Below are 26,914 nucleotides of genomic sequence, written 5' to 3' on the forward strand. Positions count from 1 at the left end.
TGAGATGAGTGACCAAGTTCAGCTCCAGCATTTCCGTGTTCTCAGTTTGGAGATGACTCCGGGCTGGTCACCACGAAAGGTATCCAATGAAGAGACATAAATTAACTAGTTGACCATGGAGTCATTATTAAACTCCACCTACTAGCACACCATGTCAGTTTTCCACAATGAAGACACATGGTTACATTGGCAAGAGTACAACAATGCTCACGGAATGGCATTTATAGAGGCCATGATCATTGCTTTAAGTGGCTGCCCTGGAATTTTATTTAATTTTTTTTTTGGTGTAGAAGCTGGAACAGAATAATAACCGTGCTCTTACCGGAGTCAGTGAGGAGGGAACGTTCCTCAGTTGTTGCTTGGGAATTAGGCCACTTGTTTAATGTTCTGTGTATTGCTTGAAAAGGTCAGCTGTGCGCAATCGGCACACAAAGACGTTTGGAAGGTGCCCCGAGAATCCGGGATAACAGAGAAGCGTAATAAGCACCAAACGCGTGGATGTTTCAAGTCTGTAGATGCAGAGCTCCTGTTTACTGTACCCATCTGGCTTTTATCCAGGTTTATAATGTACATACCCATCACATAACAGGTTGTTAAAGGCAACTGTGCTGTTATGTTGCAGCATGGGTTATGAAAAATATATCACTGTTGCAGTGCCTGTGTATGAAAACTGCAGATTGATTGCTTGATTGATTTATTCATGCTAAAATTAATGCGTGTGTGTGTGTGTTTGTGGGGGTACTTCAGCACTTATGTACTGGTACACTACTGGCATAGCGCATCAAGTCCACACTGAAACACTGGACGCAATTATACTGAATAACTACAAAGGCTTCAAGCTAAGCTTTATAATAGATCTCTCATACACAAAACAATTACACAGTAGTCCATCACAACCATGAATTAACCTGAAATCCAGTGGTGTGTTTTTTTATTAAAAACAACATTCACAACAGAATCACATCTATATAAATTACTACAGCAAACAATACAGCTTAAATATAGCTTTGTAATTTTTTTTTTTCCATTTAAACTTTTAAAAAATAAAAATAATCCTAATTCTGATGCATTAAAATACAATGAAAGCATCATTCCGGACCTTCATTACAACTCCCTTCGGCATTCTGTCCCCTGCTGGTCAGTAAACCTTGCAGATCAAAGTCCAAAGAAATCCAGTGCAATCTGGGCCAGGAATAAGATACTACTTTTTCCAGATGTTCTCTCCTTAATTTGAAGCTAATTCAAAACAAACAGATCAGTGCCTTTTCAGATTTTTCTCCTAAAAGTTAAGACTAAACATCACACAACGTAGTAGCCACTATGACTGTTGCATTCTGGTATGGTGAAATGTTTATGTTTCTATACATCACAGCTTTTTTTCTGCTCGCCCCCCCCCCCCCTTTTTTCACACACTCAGAGGAGCAGACAACTAAAGAGTCTTTCACAAACCTAAAACAGAACTGCTGAATACGAGATGCACATCATCGCCCTGTTATGCAAGGTCACCAGCCCTGTACACTTCCAACATACAGAATATGCCATTAGCATACCCTGTCACTTTACACACAGGCCTATTTGATATATAGAAATATCTGAATATGATGCCTAAACAAAACAGGTTGCTTAAAGAAACAGAACAATTACAACATTCGTTTACAGAGTGGGGTGAAATGGCACGGTCCAGGCCACGGAAATGAGCTGCGTAGTGCGACAGCCCGTCCGGATACATTCCTATTTGTGGAGCGCTGCCCAGCGATCAGGACGTACGGCCACTGGAAAAGGCTTCAGACAGGCCTTGGGCCGTGGTGCTGTTCTGGGGCCAGTTACCGAAGGCTCATCTGAGACATGAGACTGCAGCTTTCAGCCACGGAGGTGACCTTTACATACCGATGAAGAGACGATGGCACCATGACCCAGCCTACGTTCCGCTAAGCTGTGTCCTCCCAGGACTGCCGCGTTGGAAGAGAACATTGGGTAGGTGGACGCAAGCTATGCTGCGGGCGTCAGAGGGGGAAGAGCGCCACCTGGCCGAAGCCGCTGCCCACACCTGCGCCGAGCACTTAACGGCAGAAGCGAAGCCCGCGTGGGCCGCAGGTCATGGCGCAAGCCCAGACCTCTGACCTTTGTCTTCCACAGAGCAGGTTCTGTCAGTGACAGAGCAGGAGTTGGAACGTGCTGTGCTGTATGGACTTAACCATTGATCAGATTGTGTGAGAATCCATGAACGCAACGCCTGGCAGCTGGAACAGTGTGGAGGTGAAGTGTGCATGTGTGTGCGCGCAGCATGCGTGAGGCCACAGTAATGAAACTCACAGTCGCTCACAGTGCCGGGGGTGGGGGGTGGGTGTATACGCATCTTACTACAGCAGAGGTGCCTCCTAACGGGCAGTACAAGCTAAGGACACACACAAACACACCTACAACTTCAACTGCCTTTTAGATGCCAGCAAGAGTATAACAATGATCACACGCTGGGATTCTCCCAGTTGCCATTTGGGTGGCTGAGCACTGAGCGACAGGTGTTGACCTCGTCAGGTCTCCAGCGCAAGTAAAACGGTAAAAACGAACCAGATGGAAAAACTAGGAGAATTCAAAGAGAAGGGAGGCCCATCGTAACAGTAGAAGAGAGGGCCCTGCTGGTCCTGCGTCCCCCCGCCGTGCCCAGGCTCAGCTCTTGGCCCTGGGTTGTCCGCCCCCGTCCTCGGGGTCCCGCCGTCTCCCTGGGCCCCCTCCAGACAGCCTCTCCTCTTCTTCAGTGGCAGGCAGCAACAGGCCAGTGTTTGCAGGGGGCCCCCGCATGGTCCCACATCTCCTCATGTTCTCTACCAGCCTCTCCCTCTCTCCCCCTCCCTCCCACAGGCTCATCCGCACATGCACGGAACTGCCCTGCTCCCCGGGTCTTCAGCCAAGAAGATCTGATGAGCGCTTACGCAGGGACGCTCCAGGAGCCAGCAGAGAGTGGGGAGGCACACGCATCAGGACTTCAGGACGCGCGGCTAACGCCCTCGCACGGAGCAGGAGGGCAGAGAGGCCTTGCCTGTGAAGCACAGACAGCAGGTTCGGCTCCACCCACGTTGACGTAATGCATAGATGGGAATCGCGGTGAAGCAGACATGCGAGCGTCGTGGGCACACGAGTACTGCCAGGCTGAGCAAGGAAAAGACACGGGTGCGTGGGACCGGCAACGCTGTGTCATTTCAAAAAAGTTTAGCAGCTCCTGAAGCACAAGAGCTCTGTGCCTTATCCAAGTCCACTGTATACTCTGCTGTATCCAATCGGTGCGCTAACTGAGGCTGGGAAAACTAAAAGCATTTTACATTATTCATAAGTTCTACTGCAAAAAAACAAACAAACAAAAAACCTCCACAACAACAACAAAAAAACCCCAATAATAAATACAAAAGCAAAACAACAACACAGAAGACAAGAGCTGGGAAAACAGCAGCTCTCCCTGCAGTGGGAAAAGCACACAAGGGGCGACGTAACCGGCAACAAGTTGAGCAGCTCCCAAAGTGTTCTGTACGTACCAAGCCACCATGCTGCAGAGGCGGAGGAGATAAAGGGCTTTAGAACCACTGTGCAGAACCACTGCCCTGCGGTTGTTCATGAAATAAAGGACCACTTAGGAGCGCGTGTGTGTGTGTGTGTGTGTTTGGGTGGGGAGGTGGAGGTGTTGATGTTCACAGGAGAACAGTCCGAGTCGGTCGCTGAGTGGGAGCAGAGGCCGGCTGAGCGCGGCGCGAGACGGCGCTTGCGTGCGCAGGCGTGTGCCTCAGCACTCCAGGGGCAACAGGAAGCAGCGTCTGCAGTCCACGGCTTTGGGGCTGGGCGGGTGAGCCCTCTGCCTCCTCAGCTCGTCACGGCCCAGAGAGCCACTCAGCCGCGTATAGGCTGCCTTATACTTCTTATCAAAAGCAGCTAGGGAGCAAGGGGAACACACACACACAGAAACACCAGTAAGCATTACACACACACACACACGCACACACACGCGCACACACACACACGCGCACACGCGCACACACACACACAAACAAAAACGGCTAGAATTATGTACAGAAATGATTCCATGTGCAGCACTGGTACCTACCAACGTGGTCTTTGCCCATAGCAGCAAGAGTGAGAAAAAGAAATTCCCTGTACAAACTCCTATGACAAGAAAGAAAAGCCAAATGGTGCCCGTTATGTGTCTGAACAGGTGTGAAGGTCCTGGCTATAATGCTATTAATATTCAGTACCAAAACTGCGCAGTGCATTGTGAATCATTCCAGCAAGCTGAACCTTTAAATCATCACATTTACGTTCCACTCTCTGACTGACCTCAACGCACACATGAGCCAACTTCCTGCCTGCTTAGCAGACAACACCCTGCAGCAGCAAGCACTGTTCCTCACCTCTGCACCCGGGGGGTGCCAGCTTGCTTGGCGACAGTGTCCAAGAACAGCGTGACAGCCTTGTGTACCTCGTTCATGCCCACACAGCGCAGGACTTCCTCCAGGAAGCTCAGGGTGAAGGGGTGGTTGTGCCTACGCCAGCTGTAGTTACGCATTGGCACGCCACCTGGAGGGGGGTCACAGGAGCAGCTGGTCTAAGAAAGTGTCACGGTCATCTTCACATGAACCTCATTCTATTGAGCAGCTTAGCTGACACTTTAATGAATAATTGTGAATTGAGTTTTATGACACATTCTTGAAGGACATTTGACATATTAAATTCCACGTGGAGAACCCTGGTGGAGGTTCACGGTATAGTGAGTCTGCATGAGCAGGAATGCACTCACTGTGGATTCTCCAGAGCATGTAGAGAGGGGGCCACTGATCTGTATCAGGCATCAAAGTGTCCCACAGTAACCTCACTCTTACTGAAGTGCTCTCTGAACTCTGACACACACACACACACACACCACATCTATATGTTACAACATCACAATATATTTTGTAATGATACTTACATTGTCTTGTGGACTAAGATCTGTCTAACAGTCAGTGTGTGTAGGCGTGTGTCCTGTACCTGTGAGAACTGTGCCGCCAGCGGCGATGCGCGCACCAGTTGCAGCAGGTTACTGGGAAGGCCAAGGCGGGTGAAATACCACACCAGGTTCCAGAAGAGGATGGAGTGGCTGTCCACCAGCTGGACCTGAGAGAGAACACCCTCTCCCTCATTCTCCAGCAGACTCTCCAGCTCCTTACGCAGCACCAGAGGGCTCAGGTATGCCACAGTCACCTGAGGAGTGCCACCCAAAGATGAGCTCTGTACACACACACAATCACAGAGTCGATCAAAACAAAAACAAACAAGAAAAAAAACAAAAAACTGTCTACAGCAGAGAAGCTGGTAAAGTCTTACTAAGGTATTGCTGCTGTTCTCGGAGTATGTGCTGGTCTCTGAACAGGAGTCGTGCTCAATCCCACCATTATACAAGTGCTGCGAGAAGCCATCTTGACCACCAGGGGGCCTCATTGCACTCTCCACCTCATCCTCCATGTTCCAGTTACTGCGTTCAAGGCTGCATACAGGAAAGGAGGATGTCCACACAGACACAGGGATCCAATGAGCTCAGAAGAGCTTGCTCTCAGCAGTAGCTTTAGAACAAATGCTCCAGACCCCATGCTTTTCATTCTCTGGCTCAGTTTTAGTCTGACCCTCAGCTGTATCAGCCTGTTCGAAGTTTTGTCTTCGGGTCTTAACCTGAATGCTGAATGTTGTGCCATGTTTTCCTATCACTGGGCCAACCAAGTTTTCAAATGATGCACCCGATACTGGTGCATTACGGTCATCAACAACCTCCCTGCTGCTTACAGGGTGCTGACCTAATTTTGATGGAAAAATGCACAAGCTGCTATAATAGAGATGACGAACTGAAACCGAACATTACAAAATAAAAAGTTTATTTGACCACAAAGGCGAAGACGACCAACAAACTAAGCAGTTTAAGTTTTATGAAGAATTTGAACATTCCATTCTATTGGGATATTACGTTTAGTGTCAGCCCCATGTTACTAGAGTAGCCAAACTCAAACCATATGAACATGTCACAACTAGAGACAGTAAGACTCTTTCAGCTTGGTCCTGACTAACTGGAGCACTGGTATGTAAGGAAATTATGTATGTATGTTTGTCTGACATGATAGTCTCTACCAATAAAGCAATCAATCCATTTGTCACTTTTCGTATTCTGAAGCGATGCCAGTTCTGCAGTGGTGACTGTGTGCGTGGGAAACGTCACCTGCTCACAGGCCCTAAGTCGCAGATCTCAGCGTTGAGCAGAGGCACAAAGCTGGCTGAGCAGAACGGGCAGGTGGAGTTGAGATTGGAGTCGTCCGACGTCCAGCCGGCCATGATCTCCTCATCGTACACCAGAGTGTTACAGCTCCGGCACAGCGTGCAACTGGACATCAACACCTGCAGAGTCGCATCATCAGAAACTCGAGCAGTCCCACTGGAGGATTCTAGCACTTTGACTTCTAGTGACATGAATGTTACAAGAGTTCATGACGCAACATGAAGAAAACAAGCCAGAAAAGATCTTGGCAGAGAAAAAAGGGAAGATCTGCATAAAAGACGTAGGCACTTCTTAAAAAATAGATTACCTCAAGCCCCACCCCTTCCTGTGCAGAATCCCATGACTTCCTGAGTGAAAAAGCAGAGCTTGGAGGATCTGCAAGATCGACGTCACTCCCTACCGACAAGGAGCTCTGGAGAAAGAAACAGAACGAGACCATGATTTAGCCTAACCTGGTTGGTTTTTAAAGATCCCGCAGGGCATGTCGTTTTGCCTAAAGCACACAGCCCCACGTGGATGCTGCCTGCTCCTCACCTCTGAGGTGGCGTTGTACAGGCGCTCTTTGGCCTTCAACAGGCTCTCGGCCACCTGCACTTTGCGCGACGACCTCTGTTCCGACGTTTTGCGCGAGGGGCCGTTAGCGCCGGGCCGGCGGTCATCCATGCTGGCAGCCCGCCGCGCGGAGGCCCGGTGACGCGTGGGCGTGAGCAGCTGCTGCAGTTTACCGGCGAGCCCACGGCTCGGAGATGAAACATTATTGTAGTTCTCGTCCACCACCTTCCGGTTCAGAGTCTCCCGCAGTTCCACAGGCCTGGTGGTGATAAGGGGGTTGGAACGGAGCAGGAATTGCATACTCGCGCTCGGCAAATCACTTTTATTCTTCCCTTGGTTTTTCCAAAAAACAACCGCATGGACATATTAATGGACACACCAACATATTCTGAGTTTATATTCTGTTTGTGTTTTCAGATGCATTTTACTTTGAATGACTCCCTCACCACGGCTGCATTTAAATCTGTGCTGCACGTTGCATATCATTTTATTTTCTCTGATGTTTTGCATTTTTTTTCGTCATTTTTCTTTTATTATTTCCAGTGTGGAATTAATAACAATAGTTTTAAAAAGAGCTTCGAGAACGAACTATGAAATTTCTCATCACACCGAACACCAGTAAAGCTACTGTGACCTCCTGATCTGAGCGTACCTGCCGTCCCTTTCGGCATGCTGGCATCTGCAGTCGGTCTCTTGCTCGGAGAACTCCTTGTAAAAGTTGGACAGGCAGACCTCACTGCGCTGCACCAGGACACGGTCAGTAGGGGGCAGTAGAGAGGAGGCAGCGTCCCGAGGGTTGACAGGAGGCTTGCGAGAGGCAGTGCCATTCTTGCTTGCACTCTGGACAATGGCTTGCCTAGATAACTTGGACTCTGAACAAAACAGCAAGCAGACAAGTACACAAGAATAAACAGTACATCGCTTAGTGTTGAGTTCTATTGAATCCTTACAGACCACCTGTGACTGTGCTGGACACAGTAGATGCTCTCGATGCATCTGCACTACATATGTGTGAGTTCACCTAAGACCTGTCACACAGACAGGCTCCTCTCGCTGTCTGACACTTTTCTGATACTTTTCAGTAGACCGGTCAAGCTCTCTGTCTCTCCTCTGAGAGCATTTACTAAGTGCAGGCTGCAGTTCCTCTAATAAGGTTAAAAGACACAAAGTCTTTTTTATTTAATTATGAAGTGTTTCAGTATGTCGCTGAACAAGGAGGATCCATGGATCTTGCACTCTTGGATCCTTTCATCTGTCAGGCTTATGCTTGACAGAGAATCATAAGCTTTCCTTTATGGCATTTTGGACCATACAGATGTACATCCTTCACTAAAGCTACACTGGGACATTCTCAGTCTTGGACAGCTGCCTGACGCCTCACGGCACTCTCCTACACCTGCTGGGCTGAGGACACTGGAGCATTCTACCATGCTACAAAGATCAGCAGTCCTACTGAGAGCTAACCATAGTTTTCATCCTAGAAGAGTCCTGTTCCTCCACCAGTCAGAAGGAATGAAACAGAATTCCATTTACATAACTGTGGATTTAAGAATTCTGGGAGAGATCAGTAAGAGCATCTAATGTGCTTGGAACCGTCTTTGGTAGTCACATTCATAATTAACGTTTGACTTTACAGAAAGCAATAAAGATGATAAGACAATAATTCTTTGGCTGTTGCTTACTGTCAACTTGCATACTGCTGAGACTGTTGCTTTTAATGAAGGGACCAGTCAGTGATTCGTGGCTTGAGCTTTCACTCAAACCGCTCCAGCTGGTTTGACGAACTAGAGTGGAGTGGGGGCGGAGATTGGAGTTGTAGTCACCTACAATTTAAACAGCTGTCAAACGCTCAGCAGCGACCACGGACGTGCATGCGACGCTCCGCGACGGCCGACGAGCTCGGGGCGCACAAACCTCGCCTGGAGCTGACGGAGCCGCTCTTCTGTCGGTGTTTGATGGGCTGTCTGAACTGCGCCACCGCCAAGAGGACGTTGCGAAGCTTAGCCCAGCGAAGACGGCCCCCCTGATTAGTGGACGGCCACTTGCTCTCCAGCACGGCCTGCGGGCGAGAGGAAGCGAAGAAGCATGGGGCGTGACGGCTCCGAACGGACAGGGGGTGGGGGTGGTGCGGAGATGACTCGCAAGTCTTTGTAAGAGTCTGAGCGGCGGGCCGTCAGAGGGACCCGTCCCTGTGGGGTGGACTGACCTTGTTGTAGTATCCATACGTGATGGTGTTGGGAGTGATCCCTGCTTTCTTCATCTCCAGCAGGACCCTGACCGCCAGTACAGGCTGCCCGTACTGCCCGCACAACTGCATCAGGATGCGGTAGCACACCTACGGTGCACGGAGTCAAATTACCCGACGGAAATCACTTCACAAATACACGCGCGCACAGATAGGCGACTGAATAACCGTTATGCAGCTAGGGCGTGACCGAACCCCGCAGAGTATGGGGACAAAGCTGGAGACGAATAATTAAACCATTCCAACTATAATTCCGACCGCCCGGCCATCTGCCAAGTTAGCGTGCCGTTTTGTTCGCATGGAATCCATCAATTTCTGAAACAAACACCGCGGCCCGCGAGGCCGACCTCTGCGGCGGTACGTGCCAGGCCGCTGTAGAAAACACATCTGCGGGAAGCAGAAAGTTCAAGGGGCTAGACCCTGCGCGTCTTCTCTCCGCTCTCCAGGAGACACGATAAAGGGTGCGCCATGCACATCCGGATAAGGAGACCAGACTCCCGGCCAGCGGCGACGACAAAGCCTTACCTCGTCTGGCAGCACCACCTTGCGCGTTTCCATGTGCTTCAGCACCTCGTAGGCCGCGTGCAGCGCGCGCACCTTGGCGCTCTCCGCCCGCACGAACGTGGGCAGGTAGATGAACCACAGGCCGTAGCAGTGGCCCAGAAGACACTTGGACCACATGTCCGGCACTGCCGAGTACTTCTGCGCCCGTTTCTGGGCCAGCTTGATCTCCTGCGGCGTGGCGGAAGACAAAAAAGCAGACGCTGTGATATATGGCTCCAAGTATGGAGGATGGCTTCAGGATCAGGCCCAGATAACAGGTCACTGTTTGAAGCAAAGTCTGGTGAGAGAAGGTCCTTTGGGGTGTGTGTGGGCTTCCCAGATATACAGGTAAATCCATATCGGTAATTAATGATATCAAAGATGAAACTACAATAAGAAAGCTGACTGATGGTGTCAGTTTTATTAGTTATGAGACAAGAATGTGGATTAAACATATTAAACAGGCACAGCAGTTATGCTGTCTAGTATCATCATACAAATACACAAATCTGATTACAATCCAGCACAGAGCATAAAGGAACATTCTGACTAGATGCAAGAATCATCGTCAGACTAGAAGCTCACTTCAGACATCACACACACACAAAAAGGTCAAATACGGAATACAGCATAAATGTAAAAATGGCTAACAAAAAAAAAAAAAAAAAAAAAAAGGCCCCAAGTCTACTTCCTCATTCAGGGCAAAGAGCTGAAAGTTTCATGTTTGAGTAAGAGCTTCAATGCATCACATCCGCAGATTTTATTCTGTACAATATATCTAACTAGACCTTGCACTCTTAAAAAACAAAGGATTTCTCTGATGTCTGGCTATTTAATGTTTCCTTGTAAGATTGTCCAAATTTGTACAAACTGCATATTTATGCTCTGCAAATCACTCTTTTATGGAAAAACCAAGAGAAGACCAAAACAACCACATGGACATATTAAGGCATACACCACATATTCTGAGTTTGAGTCTGTGCTGTATGTTGCATATGATTTTGTTTCCTGTGTGATTTCTCTTTTGTTTTGCATTTCTTATTATTAAGTTACATTTGCTTGCTTTGATGGTCACCTGTTGGCCAGAAATGTACCTAAATGTACCTTGAAGGCAATGACGTTTATGCATGGGTACCTTTATCTGTTCTGCAATTACACATTCTGAGTACAGTATGCAAGAGTGCCTTGGTAAGAAATGATCTATTAGCATCCAGCGCTTTACTGATTCTCTATGCCAGCATGCCAAGAAGTTTCTCTTTTACCATTTCACAGACCTGAAGGCATCGTGCTTCTAAAGAGGGTTGAGGCATGTGATATTCCAATTGGTCATATTTCATGAAAAGCATTACATAAAAGCCAAGTGTAGAAAAATATAATAACAATGAGGGAATAAATCATATATTCACATTGCTCAGGTCTGTCCTAATATCTACATATTTGCAGTAAAGGAAACATATGATTGGCTGTGGGTTCAGTGAGACGTACCTGTTTGGTGCGACGAGGGGCAGGACTACTGGGAGCACTTCCTTTGGCAGGAGTGCGGAGCTGGTCCTGGGGACGGTCAAACAACTCGGGCTGCAGTATAGGAAATGTCTCATAACTTCTCACACACGCGCGCACACACACACACACACACACACACACACACACACACACACACAATAACACAGGATGTATTAAGGAATTCTAAGTGTGTGTAAAGCCCAGCTGGAGACAGCAAGCTTGTGTGTGAGTGTGGAGCAGAGGTCACCTGTAGAGCGCAGGACACTCTGAGCCATCAGCTTCCTGAGGTTCCTCTGGGGGCATTATAAACACCGTGTGCTCCCCGCTGTGTGCCTCATCCAGATCTATCAACCTTACTTCCTCTGGCTTCTCCACATCCACCTACACAGGGGGAGGAGGGGGGAGAGAGAGAGAGAGAGAGAGAGAGAGAGAGAAAGAAGGGAGTAAAAACAAGTACAGGGAGACATACTGCTCCAATTATACAAGAATGCTTAAGTTGCAGAAAACAACCAGAAAACAACGAGATATTTGAAACGATCAAATCCAGGTAGCGCTCAGACCTTCTGAACACATTCGTCGAAGAACTCAAGGCAGGCATGTCTGTCGCTGACGAAGGAGCACTCCTCTATGAACTGCGTGAACATCTGAGTCTTGGTGAGCTGCGAGTAAAACCTCTGCTGCGTGCGCTCTCGAGACTTCAGGAAGCCTGAGGACAGAACATGGCGCAGGAGAGCACATCAGCTCGGGGGGCCTGTCCATGCAGGTTCCTCGTGCGAGGCATTTTACAGGACGCTGGCGGACCGCCGACTCACGGGGGAACGCGTTAGCCGAACGGAGGACGCGTCTGTATCTCGCGTCCGGGCAGCCCTGCGATTTTACCGACCTGAGCCAGCCCAGTTACCGGACCGGAGAGTTTAACTGGGCGCGGCAAGCACGCTAAACTTTGCTGTGCCCAGTCTGACGTTTACAGGTGGGCGCGCAGAAACACGGCTGCCGGCGGAGGAGCGCACCCTGCAGGTTGAAGAGGGAGCTGCAGTCAGTGGTTCGGTCAGAGGGCGCCTGCGTGATGGGCAGGAGGAAGGAGCGGTAGCCTCTCAGCAGGCAGCTCATGAAGCGCAGGAAGGCTTCTCGGATCTCCAGCTCCAGCTGCTTCTGACGGCCGTAGATCAGGTCGTAGTCCGTCAGCAAGAACTCCAGGGTTGCCTCCTCCTCACCAGGGGTGCAGACTGGAGAGAGACAGAGAGAGAGAGAGACAGAGAGAGAGAGAGAGAGAGAGAGAGAGAGAGAGAGAGAGAGAGGGAAAGGTTGAAGCCACTGGACAATTAAGAGTTATCCATCCCATAGTGTGGATTTGTAGGTGTCTTCACACTCACATTTCTCCAAAGTCTTGTGCAGGTTTGTAAGGGAGTTGAGCAGGATTTTCCCATATTTCCTGGGCAGAGACCTCCATGACAAGGGCTTCTTGTCTTCGGAGCTAATGGAATGTGTGCGTTAGCCGGGTTGTTTGCATGAGAAGCAGCGCGTGTGATTTAGTGTTGATGTGCCGCAGTCGGTTCCCGCGGCAGAACTCACTGGAAAATGGTATTGGTGTCGAGGTCCACGCACACCACGTCTGAGGGTGGGTCATACAGGTCAAAGTAGCTGGAATGAACGCCCACGATGAAGGGCATAGGGGCACACAGGACGTCAGCCAAGCGCAGCGGGCAGAGCGGGATATACGGGCAGTGCCAACGCAAAGGAAACGTCATCTGGGGGGATTGGGAGGTGGGGTTGCACAGGGAGAGGAGATGCTTTGGAAAGGGAAGAGAAGACAGCGAATCGATTCTGCAGGAATCACCGAACGAGCCAGAACAAAACTCCAAGGCCAACTGAGACATGCCAAAACAGTGCGGTGTAAAGTAACATTATCTCTCTCTCACACACACACACACACACACCTTACTACGTAGAAGAGCAACTGTTATAGCAGCCCAGTTTCGGTTCATACCAAACCATGTGGGGGAAGGGGAGAGAGAGAGAGAGAGAGCGAGAGAGAGAGAGAGAGACTGTGTGTGGTGTGAGATACGGAGGCTCCTGACCGACACCAGCGCCTCGCTGACCGAGGTGAGCACATCGGGCCGGAGGGAGTGCAGCAGCAGCTTGTGCTCGGTGAGGACGGCCAGCAGCAGGGCACACGCGCTCTCCGCTCCCAGGTTCTGCAGCAGCTTCACGAAGCTGGCACCGCTGTGGGCACAGAACATGCAGCGCTCACGCAACGCTCACAGCCGTGCTTGCGTGCATTACTGCAGCTCTACCACCTTGGGAGGTCACGTGAGCACATGGCTGCTTTTTTTCCCCCCCTCAAGAGAGTGCATTAAACTTTTAACGCCGATTTGACTGAGAAGGTTTAAAAGCGGAACTGATCAACAAATCAACAATGAAAAGGTCGACGTCAGCCCAGACCTCCAGCAAACCCACAGACGGCCTCGCTGTAGGCCTCAGGCGGGCGTGGCGGGCTTACCTCAGCGGTAACGGCGAGGACACCGGCTGGCACAGCAGGAGGTTGTCGTACGGCGACAGCTGCAGAGAGTCGGGAACAGTTCAAAACGCACAGCCGGCGAATCGAAACGGCTCACCCCGGCCATGCCGTGATTCCCTCCCCAATTACACAAGCCAACCGATTCACTTCGGCTCTAACAGACAGATCTGATTCCAATTAGAGCCAAATACGTTAAGATCACCCGTAACGATCACAGCGGGTATGGCAGCGTTGTACTGATTATACCCTGGAACTCCCTGTTACCCTGTAAGTCCACTGTGTGGACCGTGGGCAGTAATCCCATCAGAGCCCTGTGGAGGCAGTGAGGGGATTAGTCACACACCTACAGCATCGCTCCGGGAACACGGGGCAGCGAAGAGAGACGCAAAGCATCCGAGGACGAGAGAGACGCACACTGCTGCTAATACAAATATACGGTGTCATGCATATCTTAAGTGCGCATGGGCAGGGCCGTGTGAGCGAGCAGCTCCCAGCACACAGACGCATGCATTACACCACGTGCGCCGGGTCCCCTAGCGAGATGTGCGGCGTGTCTCACCTGGACCAGTATGCGTGGGCGCTGGGGAGAGGGGAAAGGTACGTTGTGCATGAAGCTGGAGATATGCCTGCAGACAGAGAGAGAGAGAGGGAGAGAGAGAGAGAGAGAGACAGAGAGAGAGAGAGAGACAGAGAGAGAGACAGAGAGAGAGAGAGAGAGAGAGAGACAGAGAGAGAGACAGAGAGAGAGAGAGAGAGAGAGAGAGAGAGACAGAGACAGAGAGAGAGAGAGAGACAGAGAGAGAGAGAGAGAGAGAGAGAGAGAGGGGGAGAGACAGAGAGAGAGAGAGAGAGAGAGAGAGACAGAGAGAGAGAGAGAGAGAGAGAGAGAGAGAGAGAGAGAGAGAGAGAGAGAGGGAGCGAGTGGGTGAATGAGTGAGAAAGTGATGGCAGCCTAAGATTAAAGCTGAGTGCCGGCTGTACTGCAGGGGTCTGCACCATCACTACATTATGCTCACATGCCGCGTGCAGGGACCCGAGTGCAACTGTGCCGGACGCAGCGTCTAGTTTTCTTGCAGGCACGGCACCTGGTCGTCAAAGCTGGTCCACACTCACTTTTCGATGGGCAGCACGTGGGGCCCGGAGATGGAGTAGCGATAGACGAAGGTGAGGAACTTCTGGAAGACGGTGAAGAAGGGCCAGTGCGAGAGCACACACACGCTCTTCTTCACCTGCACGGTGCGGCCGGGGATTGGCTGGCGGTCCACCACGCTGAGCAAGCCCAGGCACGCCCGCTGCCTGTCGGACAGCGCTTCGCGCGGGTACAGCTCGTAGAACTGGATGGCGGCGCCATAGACCTGGCGGGGGGGGGGGGGTCAGAGAGAGAGAGAGAGAGAGAGAGATGAAGTGGATCGCACCCAGGCTGTGGGGAGAAAGATGGGAATGGGGCAAAGCAGAGCATGCGGGGCTGGACGAGAGGAGAGCTTTTGGGGTAACAAAGGTACTGGAATAAAGACGGGGTGGGGGTGGGGCAGGTGGAAGAGAGCAATGGAGGAGAGGAGAGGAGAGGCTGGGGCGTCTCACCTTGTCTCCAGAGGCGCTGGTGAGCACAAAGGTGGAGAAGACAGGGAGTTGGTACTTGGTGTCGAGTGGCCAGCTCTCCACAGTTACACCCATGGGCAGGCAGAAGATCGGCACAGAGTCCGGCAGTGGGAACGACTCCAGGTCCTCTTCAGGGTATCGGCTGATCAGACCTGCAGGTCAGACAGACAGACAGACAGACAGACAGACAGACAGACAGACAGACAGACAGACAGACAGACAGACAGCGCTCAAGCAGATCACTCACTACCTAAAAGAGGTCCCCTGCCCTCAAAGACCTCAGAAACTTCCCCTGAAAGCACAGGTGGGAAAAACCAAACCCCGTGCTACTACGAATAGGAGTCGTCGTTCCTGATTCTGTCAATAATACAGGCTCACTTCCTCATCTGCGGCACCTGACCTGGAACACGTGCGCACTGCTGGGCTGCCACCATGACCGCAGCGGACACCCGGGACTCGAACCCAGGGCCGACAGGAGGCAGACGCGAGCTCGGCCCGCCGGAGCAGAGAGCCAGAGCAGCCGTTTATGGTTCTGTAGTGACACTCACCTGCCTCGTACACCAGCGCGTTGGCCTTCGCCACAGCCCGCTTGTAGCAGAGATACAGCGCTGGGCCCCACTGCATAGCATACACACACAGACACACACACAGTCTTAGGGTGAAGTTTTGTTTTTTTTTAACAGGAAGGAACACACCACAGAAAAAGCAAAGGCAACAGCAATAGGTAGAAAGAGAAACAGAAAGTAGATTTGGTCAGAAGCCGAACCAACAGTGAGTGTGGGAGGAGGGGGCAGACAGACAGACAGACAGACAGAGACACGGAATCGGGCATTCAGCGGAGAGCCCGTGGCCCGTACCATGCTGGTGTTCAGGTTCTTGTCCACCCTGCAGAAGGTGTGTGGGGCCGCCTCGCCCTTACTGGGCATGAGCAGCGAGATGTCCGTCACTCCCAGCGTGTTGAGGGCCTGCGAGTCGGGCGCGCGCCGGTACGTGAGGAAGGTCCTGTGCGTGGCGGGGCCTGTGGAGCTCAGGCTGGCCGTGCGGCTGTACGGGGTGGTCTCGACCACCAGCCAGCCCTGCCTCGCCACCTCTCTGCCCTCGTACAGGACGCTGGATGTGGACAGGAGAGCGCGTTCACCAGGGCAAAAACCAAGACATGAACTCACAGCCAATCAGAAGCGCATCAGAGGAGTTGTGACGTCTGCGACGCCGGGGTCGCCGCCGGGTCGGCGAACGCCGGCCGTACCCTACCCCAGCTCCACGATGGGAGGCTTGTCGTGGCCGCGGCGGTAGCAGAGGAACATGTGGGGGTTGTTGAGCAGGCCGGCGCTCAGCTCGGCCGCGTGGCCGCCCAGCGTCTTCTCGATGCAGGTGAAGCCCTCGGGCACCTCCTCGCCCAGGCCGCGGGCGATCACGGCCAGGTCGGTGATGGGTTCCGCCGCGCGACCGCCCCTCTGCTGGCCCTCGTCGTCGGGCGGGGGAGAGTCGGCCCCCAGCCCCGCCACCACGAAGTAGTCCACCAGCTGAGGACATCGCTCCTCGGTCATGCCGCCTGTCTGCCCACCGCTGAAGGACGGACAGAAGAAGAGTGAGAGAAGGCAAAAAACAGAGGGAGCGGCGGAGGAGGAGAATGGGAAAGAGGGAGGGAAGACGCAAACAATACGGCGTCTCATCAGGGCAGGAGGTTATGGTGCGTGGCCAGGGCTCTGAATGCTACCCGCTCTGCCAGAAATGTAGTCCAGAACACTCTTCTGCTCCGCAGACGTCGTGACTACCGTCTGTCTGAGTGTACATTAGATCACTGGAGGGGATCAAAGTAACGTGACCACAGTGACTAGCTGCTGAGAGTACGTTGGCACACTGTGAAAACCTTTACGTGACCCTCCCTCAGCGTGCGCGTCAGCTACCTCTCGGCTGTGTTCCTCTCTGACGGACGGACGGACGGACGGACGGCTGTCCCGAGGTTCATCCTGTACGCCTCCTCCAGCCCATCCTGTTGTGCACACACACGTGTAGGATGCGACCGTCGTCCAGGTCGTGACGTTTGCGCACGCGAACAGAGGCAGAAAACGTCACCACGCGCAGGATTACTGCAGCACGCAGCACCGTTACACACAGTAGAAAGGGTGCGCTCGAACGCGTGGTGTGAAACAAGAAGTGAAAACGCTAACCAACTCTTACTCCCTAACACGCAGGCTCACAGACCATCACTCTGTTCAACTCTACCACTTCAGATCTGCAGAACTATGTGGCTCATCATCATCATCATCATCATCTATGACGATGACGACAACAAAGAAATCACGGACTTTCAGGAATACGGATGCAAAGAAATGTGGCTAAAAGGAGCATGTAGTGGCTAAAAGGCAAATACAGTTGTGTTTAAAATAACAGCAATGCATTTTAAAAAGTGAACGATGCTCATAATTGAAGCTTTTATTTCCATACACACAAATGCTCTGAGAATGCTGAACGTTCTATTCCAGAGCAAAACATGAATTAAAATTCACCAAATGTGTTATTGCTTTGCAGAAAGTGAAAAAAGGGAATATTAGGCTGTTCAAAAAAATAGCAGTGTCTGCATTATTCTTTACAAACTCACATTTACTGTATAAACTGACAAATGCTTGAATATGTAGCTTTCCTGCGAATCACTAACCTAATATTTAGTTGTGTAACCAGGTATTCCAGCCCAGGACTATTGCACAACATTCCACAATTCCTCTGCATTTTGTGGTTTTTCCTCAGAAACAGCATTTGTTGCGTCACCCACAAGTTTCCTGCTGGATTAAGGTCTGAAGATTTGGCTGGCCACTGCATAACGTTAAATCTTGTTGGTCTGGAACCAAGATGTTGCGCGATTACTAGAGTGTTTAGGGTCACTGTCTTGTTGAAACACCCCTTTCAAGGCATTTCCTCTTTGGCATGAGACAATATAAACTCTTCAAGCAATATTCAACAAATGCACTGGTATGCAATAAACAGGCCCGACACCACAGCATGAGAAACATCCCCATATCATGCCGCTTGAACCACCGTGCTTGGGGTTTGAATTCAGTGTTTGGGGGGGTCGTCTACCAAACTGTCTGCGGCCCCTAGATTCAAAAAGAACAATCTTGCTTTCATCAGTCCACAAAATGTTGTGCCATTTCCCTTTAGGCTGGTCGATGCATTCTTTGGCAAAATGTAACCTCTTCAGCACACGTTGTTCTTGCAACAATGGGACTTTGCAGGGGCTTTTTGCCGATAGCTTGGCTTCACGTAGGCGTCTTCTCACTGATAGTATTCCCAGGGAACTTTAGACCTCCTTTGATCTCCCTGGAGCTGATCTGGCCATTTTTCGATCCATTCGAATGGTAGTTTTCCATTTTCTTCCACATCTTTCTGGTTTTGGTTGCCTTTTTAAAAGCATCTGAGATCATTTTAGCTGAGCAGCCCATCATTTTCTACACTTCTTTATACGTTTTCCCCTCTCCAATCACCTTTTTAATCAAAAGGTACGCTGTTCTTCTCAACAATGTCAGGAACGACCCATTTTCTTGGAGAGAAATGCACTATAACCAGTACGCCCAACATCTGCTGCTTTCACCCTTTAATCGGGGCCACCTGATTGACACCCTGTTCTTGTCACAGAATGAATGACCCCACTAATTGAACTTCGCACCGCTATTATTCAACATGCCCCTTTTAGTTAATTATTCAATTACACAGAATCAGCAGCATGCATGTCATGCCTGTCGGGTCTGTTGGATATATATATATTTTTATTACTCCACTATACCTACTTGGTTTTTTTTTGGGTTTTTTTTGCCCTGTAGAAATATAATTTCTACCAAAAACAGTGATGGGTCTGGTTAGTGATGTTGGACTGCTGTTATTTTGAACGCTAATGTAAAGGCACGTTTCAAAGGATTCCCAGTGTTACAGGTGTAGCTGTGGAGAATAAGATGAGGTTCTGGGCGTGCTTTGAAAGCGTGTGGACTGCGCTCGAAACAAGAATTCGGGCTGCCTGTACAAACGTTCACTGCAAAGTCTCTGCTACTGTAGGAAGTAAAGGAGTCTGGAACGAGAGCACAACTAGACTATGAGCAGCGAAGAGCAAAATTACACAACATTTTTTAAAAAGTCTATTATACATCTTATATATGTATTAATAGAATCTATTATTTGTGCACACCGATTATTTATTAGTGTGTTGTGAAAAAGTGGACTAAGGGTACATCTGTGACCTGGAGAATTCATGTCGCCTGGTGCCTGAAGCACTCACAGCAGCTACTGTGGTGTTGCTCTCAGAAAAAGCTGGCAATTTTTAACCTGCCGTTGAACATCTACCGACGTCAAGGTGGAGAATTCAAGTAGGCACCCAGAATGCAGCCCTGGTGACCCCCGTCTATATCTCGCTCCATCTTAGGCTGATACCAGTCTCACCGAATCTGTGCCATTTCATACCCAGCAAACTGCGTTTACGCTCAACTCAAACCAGACCCAAGTTCAGCCATAAGAACTAATCTCTAATCTGAACCTCAGTCACTAAAATAAGCACCAGGTGGTGTAGGAGGAGGGCATCGACGTCTGTATGGATTAGTCACAAGGACAATTTCAAAACTGCTGAAAAATTCATGTTCCACTGCGCGTTTACCTCAACACCTACTCCACACAGTTCAACTTCCCTTCTCATTAGAAAAGACTGGTTGCATGGCAACAAGCCGTGTAACAGAGCGGGCCGGGGTGCGCGCGGGTGGAGCCGAGTGCCCTTATGGGCAGTAGCGACGATGATGTTATTAGCAGACGCGAGAAGGAAACTCCAGTGATATGAGAGAGAGAGAGAGAGAGAGAGAGCCAGCCTCTCGGTACATCAGGACTTGATCAGTACACCGAAAACAAAACTCGTCAAGAATGGACTCTACGCTACAACAATCCACAGACTCAGAACTCTTAAAACTACCACCATGGTAAAACTCCAGAAGCCATAACTGTGAGTCAGAGTGATGAAATGGTGGCAAATTCTCCAAAATGAGCAGCTACTTTGTTTAAGGCTGTCTGGAATACGTAGATTATCAGCAAAGACATAGACTAGTTTGGTAGTTCTCAGTCTCATTTTCTCAAGTACACACTTTCACATTGCAGTTCTCCAAGCAGGTCAGTCAGTGCAATTAAGAAATACTTAAAACACTGCACACACTGCAAGCATCTTACAGCATCAAGTATCGCTGCCCCCAACAAGAGTCTTTGGTCAAGCAGCAGTGTGAGGTAAAGCCATAACACAGTAAAGCACGTCTAACATACAGAATGGTTTTTTGCACCTTCCAAACACTTCTGAGGATGACTGTGGTCCTGGCCTGACACGCCCAAAGCTGCCCTGCCTCACGTATTTACACAGGAAATGTCATGACTACCTTCCTCCTGCAAAACGGGCAGAATTTGCATGAAACAAGCTCATGTTCCTGTATGGTGTTCTAAATAAAGACGTAATTACCCTCTAATTAAATCTAACGTTCTGCACTTTAGGTCAAAGTCTCGCTTGTCAAGAGCAGCTTGGCTCTGGCTACACTAAAGTGTTTGCACACGACAATGGCATGTGAACAGATTTCTTCTTCCAGGATAATTTTCTTTTCCCCACATAATTTTAACATGTCATTTAAAAAAATTAATATGACTGCCATCAAATCTCAATGCCCTAAGCACACAACCCGGCCGAGTTACGTGCTCATGATTAGAAACGCCAGGACAGACTAAAAAGATAAATCCCTACCTCACTCTCACGGTTTTATTTCACATCCGAAGTGTGGGAGCCAAAACCACAGAAATCACGTCACTGTCCAGACACTGATGAATGCGCTACATGTCACGCAGTGGGTGCAGGGTTCTGAACTGTAGATCGATTACCAGGCAACTGTATTTGTGCACAGAGCATCAAGCCGAAAACTGTGCCTTGTACAAAGGTCAGCGTACGACTGCGGTTTCAGCTGCCGAAACGTTTTCTGCCTTTCCAGCGTCCAAAACCTCGCTGCCAAGCAAAGTGTCCGCTGTCTTGCGAACCTGCGTTAAAAACCAGCGTTGCGAGCGAGCATGGAGGTGATCAAAGCAACAGGCACAGGAAGCAGAGTGCACACCCAGAGCAACAGAAAGCAAGCAGCTGCAAACCGATGTGAAGTTCTCCAACTGAAGAACACACAAGTGGTTTCTAGTCAGGGTTCACATTTTATCTCTGGGTTCACACAAACGCCAAAACGCTTTTATTGTAATAGATGGCCTAGCCAAAGTGCGCATCGAGCCGTTGGGCTCGCTTTCCCTGTGCAACCTGCAGTCTCTTTTACGATCTGCTGTTAAGGGCACATGCTAACCTGGGCACATGCTGGACAAATTCTCCGACATGGAGACCAAGGTGTGAGGAGGGGATAAGAGCTCGTTAAAATGACGACGTGAAAAAGTGCTCGCTGTTGAGACCCTACAGCCTTCGATGTGGGCCCACCCACACGGGTCCTGGAGAACACGGGTCCTCCGCCCTGTGGCAGCGTGCACCTTTGTAGGGCAGCGTGCACCTTTGTAGGTCAGAGTGCAAACGCGGCACGTTCTGGCCTCGGTTTGCATCCATCTTCCAGGCATGCTGAACTCACTCAAAACAGCATCAGAATATAAATGTGGTGGGGGTTTTTTTTGGGGGGGGGGGGCTCATTGGAGCCTTCTTCAGCTTGGATACAAATGTGGGTTCTCTCTGCTGCCTGAAAAAGTGAGGGAAACAGCAGAGTGACAGTGAAGCTATTCAGAGTGCACGCGCACGCACGTACATGTGTGTGTGTGTGTGGGCGCATGCTAGTGTGAAGCCTTTAGGATATTTAAGAAGGACCGGAGGTTTCAGGATACCCGTGGCTTGACTGAGAGGGGGAGAGGGGAGAGAAAGCGTGAGAGAAAAAGACGAGACAGACCGACAGACAGAGACAAAGACAGAGAGTGTGTGTGTGGGGATGGCCGTGGCCAGTACTAGGTGAGCACGTCAGCAGCACTGACAATACTCTTCTTTGAGATCCACACACGTCCCACAATGCCTTACTGTGGCATGATCCGTCATGAGTGGACGCGGCCTACGTCTACGTGGTCCAGAAGCACGCTTCGAAGAACAGCCTTGCCTGAGGCAGCCCACGCCTTCGCCACTCGAAGGGCCAATCAACGCAAAGCCTGTTTAATGACCAACCAAACCGGCTTCATCTGCCATCAGAGCTGAACTGGCAGAAGGGCAAAGCCGAACGGTTTCGGGCATAACTAGGCGTCATATACGTATAATCAGTGAAAAGCAGACCATTAGCTTGTCGTTGAGAGCGAGTGTGCAGTTGGCCATATGTCCCATCTCTGTCAACACTGAGGGGGCTTCTTCAACCCGACCTCTCTATTTAAAGCCTGCTCAGAAATACACCAGTCAGTTACACAGGAACTCTCAGAAGGTGCGACAGATTTGACCACAGTGCTGGGCAGTTAAAAAAAATTACAAGTCGCGTGATTAGGAAGCTTTATAGCACCATCAGTCCATATAGCACCATCAGCCACAGTGACGCTGATTAAACACATCGTCATACAGGCCTTAAGCTACATTACAAAGAAATTCAACTGAATGCCTCAGGAGAGCTTAACATGTTAGTTCAAATACGAGTGTGGGGTCATAAGAGATGTTACATCTGCTTTTGTTTCTTCAGCAAGAAGGTGGAATGAAGCAGAGGTGCTGCGCCGGGCCATGTAATGGGCACAGGCCGAGAGAAATGGCAGCATGACCCCGAAGCACAAGGCGGACGAGAGCACGACCCCCAGGCTGTGGCACAGTCAGAAACCACACACTTCCATTTGAGTCAAACAAAGAGCATAAGGCAGAACCCAAATGGAACAAAAAGCTTACAGCCCAAATTATTTCACATTATGAACCAACTCTGCACTTTATATTCCATCACCGTGTCAGGGAAACGAGAGGAATGTTGGGTAAATTTTAAAGTGTTTTCCTGATGATGTAGAATGTAAGCTTTTACCCTTACGTTCATACCACATAGTAATGCATCATGTCATTTTTCACTTTCTAATGTCGGCCTAGTACCAAAACTAGAGAGCGAAAAGGTTAAAATGCATTTCACTGGATTAGTAAACAAAAGAAAATGAATTCAACTAAAAGGTACTAATTTTTGTACATTAAATAATATCAGCCTCTGCATCTAGGCTATAACTCCAGTGTTGATATTTTACGTTGCTAAATGCTACAGATGCATCATGGTACCGTCATGGGCTAGCACTTCTGCATCTTTCAGCGTATACTACATGGACGTGTCCAGCTCAGCTCACCTTCGATCGAAAAAGGGACGACAGAGCTGATCGGCAACAGAGCAGAGAGGTGCATTCAGGGGAGACAGAAAGAGCGGGAAACGAGGAAATGAAGCGAAGGGGAAGAAGAGAGAGCAGAGGAGAGCTGGAGCAAGAGCAAACCCGCCAGCATGCGCGCGCACGAGAGAGAGAGCGTTTATTTTAAGCCATCTCCTGGATTGATTTTGTGCTGCACTAGTCAGCTTTCCTTCGGAAGACTCGGCGCAGGCCAAGTGCTGACACATTTAAGTGCCCATCCTCCAAACTATCCCGGACGCGAACGCTAAACTACAGGATCACGCGAAAAATGACAGCAGGAGGTCTGGCCTGCCAGGACCAAGGATGGACTCAAGGCCTGACCAAGCACGCAGGGCCTCATCACAAGCCAAGATAAGCAGACTCGATATGAAGCCTTGCGGTTCTCAGTGTTGCAATATTTCACCGACCTTCTCAGACTCGGATCGGATCATATCGGATTCTTAAGTACATGGAATCGGTGTCTGGTACTGGCAATGGGGCCAGGACTCCTGATGAGAACTTAGGATTGTCTGAAGCCCGCGTTATATACACAGCTATGCGGACACTGACCAAAACATGGCTCAAAAGAGTCAGGCAAATGCACAGAGCCCTGTGCTATAGCTACATCATAAATTATCAACATATGACTACTTAACTATAATATAAATCACACGTGACATTAATGAGGAGTGTACAGTATAGTTGTCCTGGCTTATGCACCTGGACGTTTCCCTTCCATGCTGTAACCACAGCTCGCCACGGCTCAGTTTTCATGGCCTTTTGTCACAATGCACGACTTCCTCATCCGAACGGTTCATGGTTAAATGTGTGCCTTGATGTTTATTTCCCCTCCCTCGCGCTCTTTTTTTAGATCCATCTAAGCGGTTTCAACAGGCTGAGCAAAGAGTCAGTTCCTCAAACTGTGTAAAAGTAACATTTCCAGCGCAGAGCTCGATCGAGACCCCACAGCATGAATGTGAGCTGGTCATCTTGAAACCTACAGCTTGCTGTGGGGTCAAGTGTTAATCCAGGAGAGGAGGGATCGGCTTCGGTCGGGCCCTGACCGGGTAGCCCCGGGTAAACGGGGTGTTGCGATAAACGGGCTCTGCTGTAGTGGTAAACTTCTCACCTGGACCCTGACAACATAGGCGAATGCACAGAAAAAAGAAAGACCGGAGCTGACGACATACTTTTCCCATTAACCACCACTGGGGCTGGGTAGCGACGGAAAACATGCAATAGTCTTAGGTAATCAGGATGCAAAACAAGGTAACTATTCTGTAACAGTTACAGAAAAAAGGCAGCAAGCAGATTAATGGTAGAGTTAAAAATCTGGTGATTATTAGCAGGATTCTATTACAATTTACAAGGATCACTCCCTTTTTAAAATTGTTTCTACTTGAGTGAATGGTTTCCGTAACAGGCGAAGCCTGCTTTAAATTAAAGGTTAAAAACATGTGCCGCATGTTGCGCTTTGGGTCTTTCGCTTCATTCCCTTGCAATCTGCGACTGACATGCAAGCACACCTGTGTCTGTGAGACCTTCCTGGTGTGATTCGTTCCTTTCTTTGCTTTCATTAACATATGACACAGTTTGAGTGCCGGTAGCCAAAATCTTTGTTTATTTGTTTATGCTGAAAATGTTTTCGATGTGAACGCGAGATGTTTTGTAGAATGCTGTGGGAAGGGAGATTTGTTTATATGGACAACTATTATGCATTTGCTGGGTTGTTTATGAGTCTGGGCAGAGCTTGTGGGAGCTTGTTGTTAGCCACTGTAGGGACCTGTGTTCTGAAACACTTTAGCAGTTAATGGGTTAAAGTAATCAGATTATGGTGTTTTAATATAGTAATCCTTTGGATTAGATTAAAGATACATTTAATAGGTAATCGGTAATCTGTAATGGAATACTGAAAGTAATAGGATTATGACAATTACGGTAAATTAAGGCAAAAATATACACTAACACTCCCCTTGGCATTCCTCTATGAAATACACCAACTTGAGACGACCTGTCCTACTGCCTCAGAGGTGGCACAGACAGGCCCTACGGACTGCTCACATTAATGACCCCGAACCTTTACGGTCCGTTATAACAAAAACTGCAACAAGCTGTCGTTTTGTAGATTGTGTGAGCGCACAACCTCACAACATTGCTCAGTATTTCCATTCACACTCACAGGATAAAGTTGATCGTGCACCATGCGAAGCTCACAACACTGACACAACCCAGCTAAGAATACCCGCAGTGATTACCTTACGGAAACTTTCTAGTTAGCGTCCAACGTGGAAACCGAATGTGGCATTCGGGATAGTCTGGAATAAAACTGATGCTAGGAAGGTGAAGGCCATGTAACTCCCAGATCATCGACTGTTATTCACCTGCACCAGTTACCTAATGCCATATTAGCTAGCCAGCAAGCACCTTACAGTAGTCAGCTAGCTAATCAAGGCACAAAATATCTTTTCAAAATTCATGGGCTAATAATTTAGGTAGGACGCCACATGCGGTTATTGCAGAAATCCGACAAAACCGCCATTTGAACGTTATAGCATTAATACTAGCTAATATTACCTGACTGTACACCAAACACCAGTTCACACTCGCTGGCTCGTCTGCCAGGTAGCTAACCTCCCAAATCCAGCGGTTTAACGTTGTTGTTTAAAACATCGATTCGCTGTCCAAGTCAAGGGAAATTCGAGTTAATTTATTCACCATAGTAAATATAGCCATGGAAAAGGCATTTGCGCAAGCTAGCGGTCCAGGCTAACCTATCCTGCACCATCACCAGTACGAAGCTGGACATCGACACAGAACATTAAACGAGATGACACAGCTATCCGCCCTGCCCAAGTTACCCGACCACACACGGCCAAACGTGCCAAAACGCTTCGCTCTCTGACAGTTACTTACCAATTGACCTGTGCTGACAACTCTGACACCGTGGCGTAAATGACATCTCCGGGTAGATTTAGGTCGTGTTGAGAGCACGTAGGTCCATCACAGCAGGGCCGTAATCCAGACACAGCAGGGCTCGAGTAGTGAACTGCGAACGGGAGGCTGGGCTTTTCCCGTCAAGGTCTCACGGCGACGACGAGATGGTTTTTCTTGATGACACTGCACAACCAGTAGAGTTCCCAGGGTCGTCAGCCATCACGAAGTTAAATTTTTTATTTTTTTAATTATTTTTTTTAAAAACCCAACACCGTAGTTCGCCAGCGCGTTTCTGGAAGGGGAGGTGCAGCTGTGGCGCAGAAAGGCGACACTGACGACTACTGGCATGGATGAGAAGCGGCCTGCCCGTGGAAATAAAGAC

General features: G+C 49.4%; 1 protein-coding gene across 5 annotated transcripts; it reads right to left on the bottom strand.

Annotated features, from left to right (window-relative positions):
- Positions 1-903: 903 nt before the first annotated feature.
- LOC113571173 (DENN domain-containing protein 4B) lies at positions 904-26,848 on the bottom strand. Of its 5 annotated transcripts, none has more exons than XM_035530501.2 (29): positions 26,512-26,848; positions 16,495-16,809; positions 16,101-16,353; positions 15,792-15,861; positions 15,226-15,395; positions 14,758-14,999; positions 14,204-14,270; positions 13,627-13,685; positions 13,205-13,349; positions 12,699-12,874; positions 12,500-12,600; positions 12,137-12,352; positions 11,687-11,832; positions 11,374-11,507; positions 11,109-11,223; positions 9,606-9,812; positions 9,042-9,170; positions 8,750-8,894; positions 8,518-8,658; positions 7,488-7,707; positions 6,818-7,094; positions 6,591-6,695; positions 6,227-6,402; positions 5,347-5,506; positions 5,011-5,223; positions 4,781-4,880; positions 4,395-4,560; positions 4,091-4,149; positions 904-3,918 (listed from the first exon to the last, which is right to left on the bottom strand). In XM_035530501.2, exons 2-29 carry the CDS (start codon positions 16,788-16,790, stop codon positions 3,773-3,775), a joined length of 4,434 nt encoding a protein of 1,477 aa, XP_035386394.2. In that variant the 5' UTR covers positions 16,791-16,809; positions 26,512-26,848; the 3' UTR covers positions 904-3,772. The 5 variants fall into 5 exon arrangements, with proteins under 5 accessions (XP_035386394.2, XP_035386395.2, XP_035386392.2 ...); XM_035530502.2 differs by having other exon boundaries at positions 5,011-5,250; positions 8,518-8,619; positions 26,512-26,847; XM_035530499.2 differs by having other exon boundaries at positions 5,011-5,250; positions 26,512-26,847.
- Positions 26,849-26,914: the final 66 nt, after the last annotated feature.

Source organism: Electrophorus electricus, chromosome 14 (assembly GCF_041902795.1).
Source record: "Electrophorus electricus isolate QZ-2024a chromosome 14, ASM4190279v1, whole genome shotgun sequence".
NCBI lineage: Eukaryota > Metazoa > Chordata > Actinopteri > Gymnotiformes > Gymnotidae > Electrophorus > Electrophorus electricus.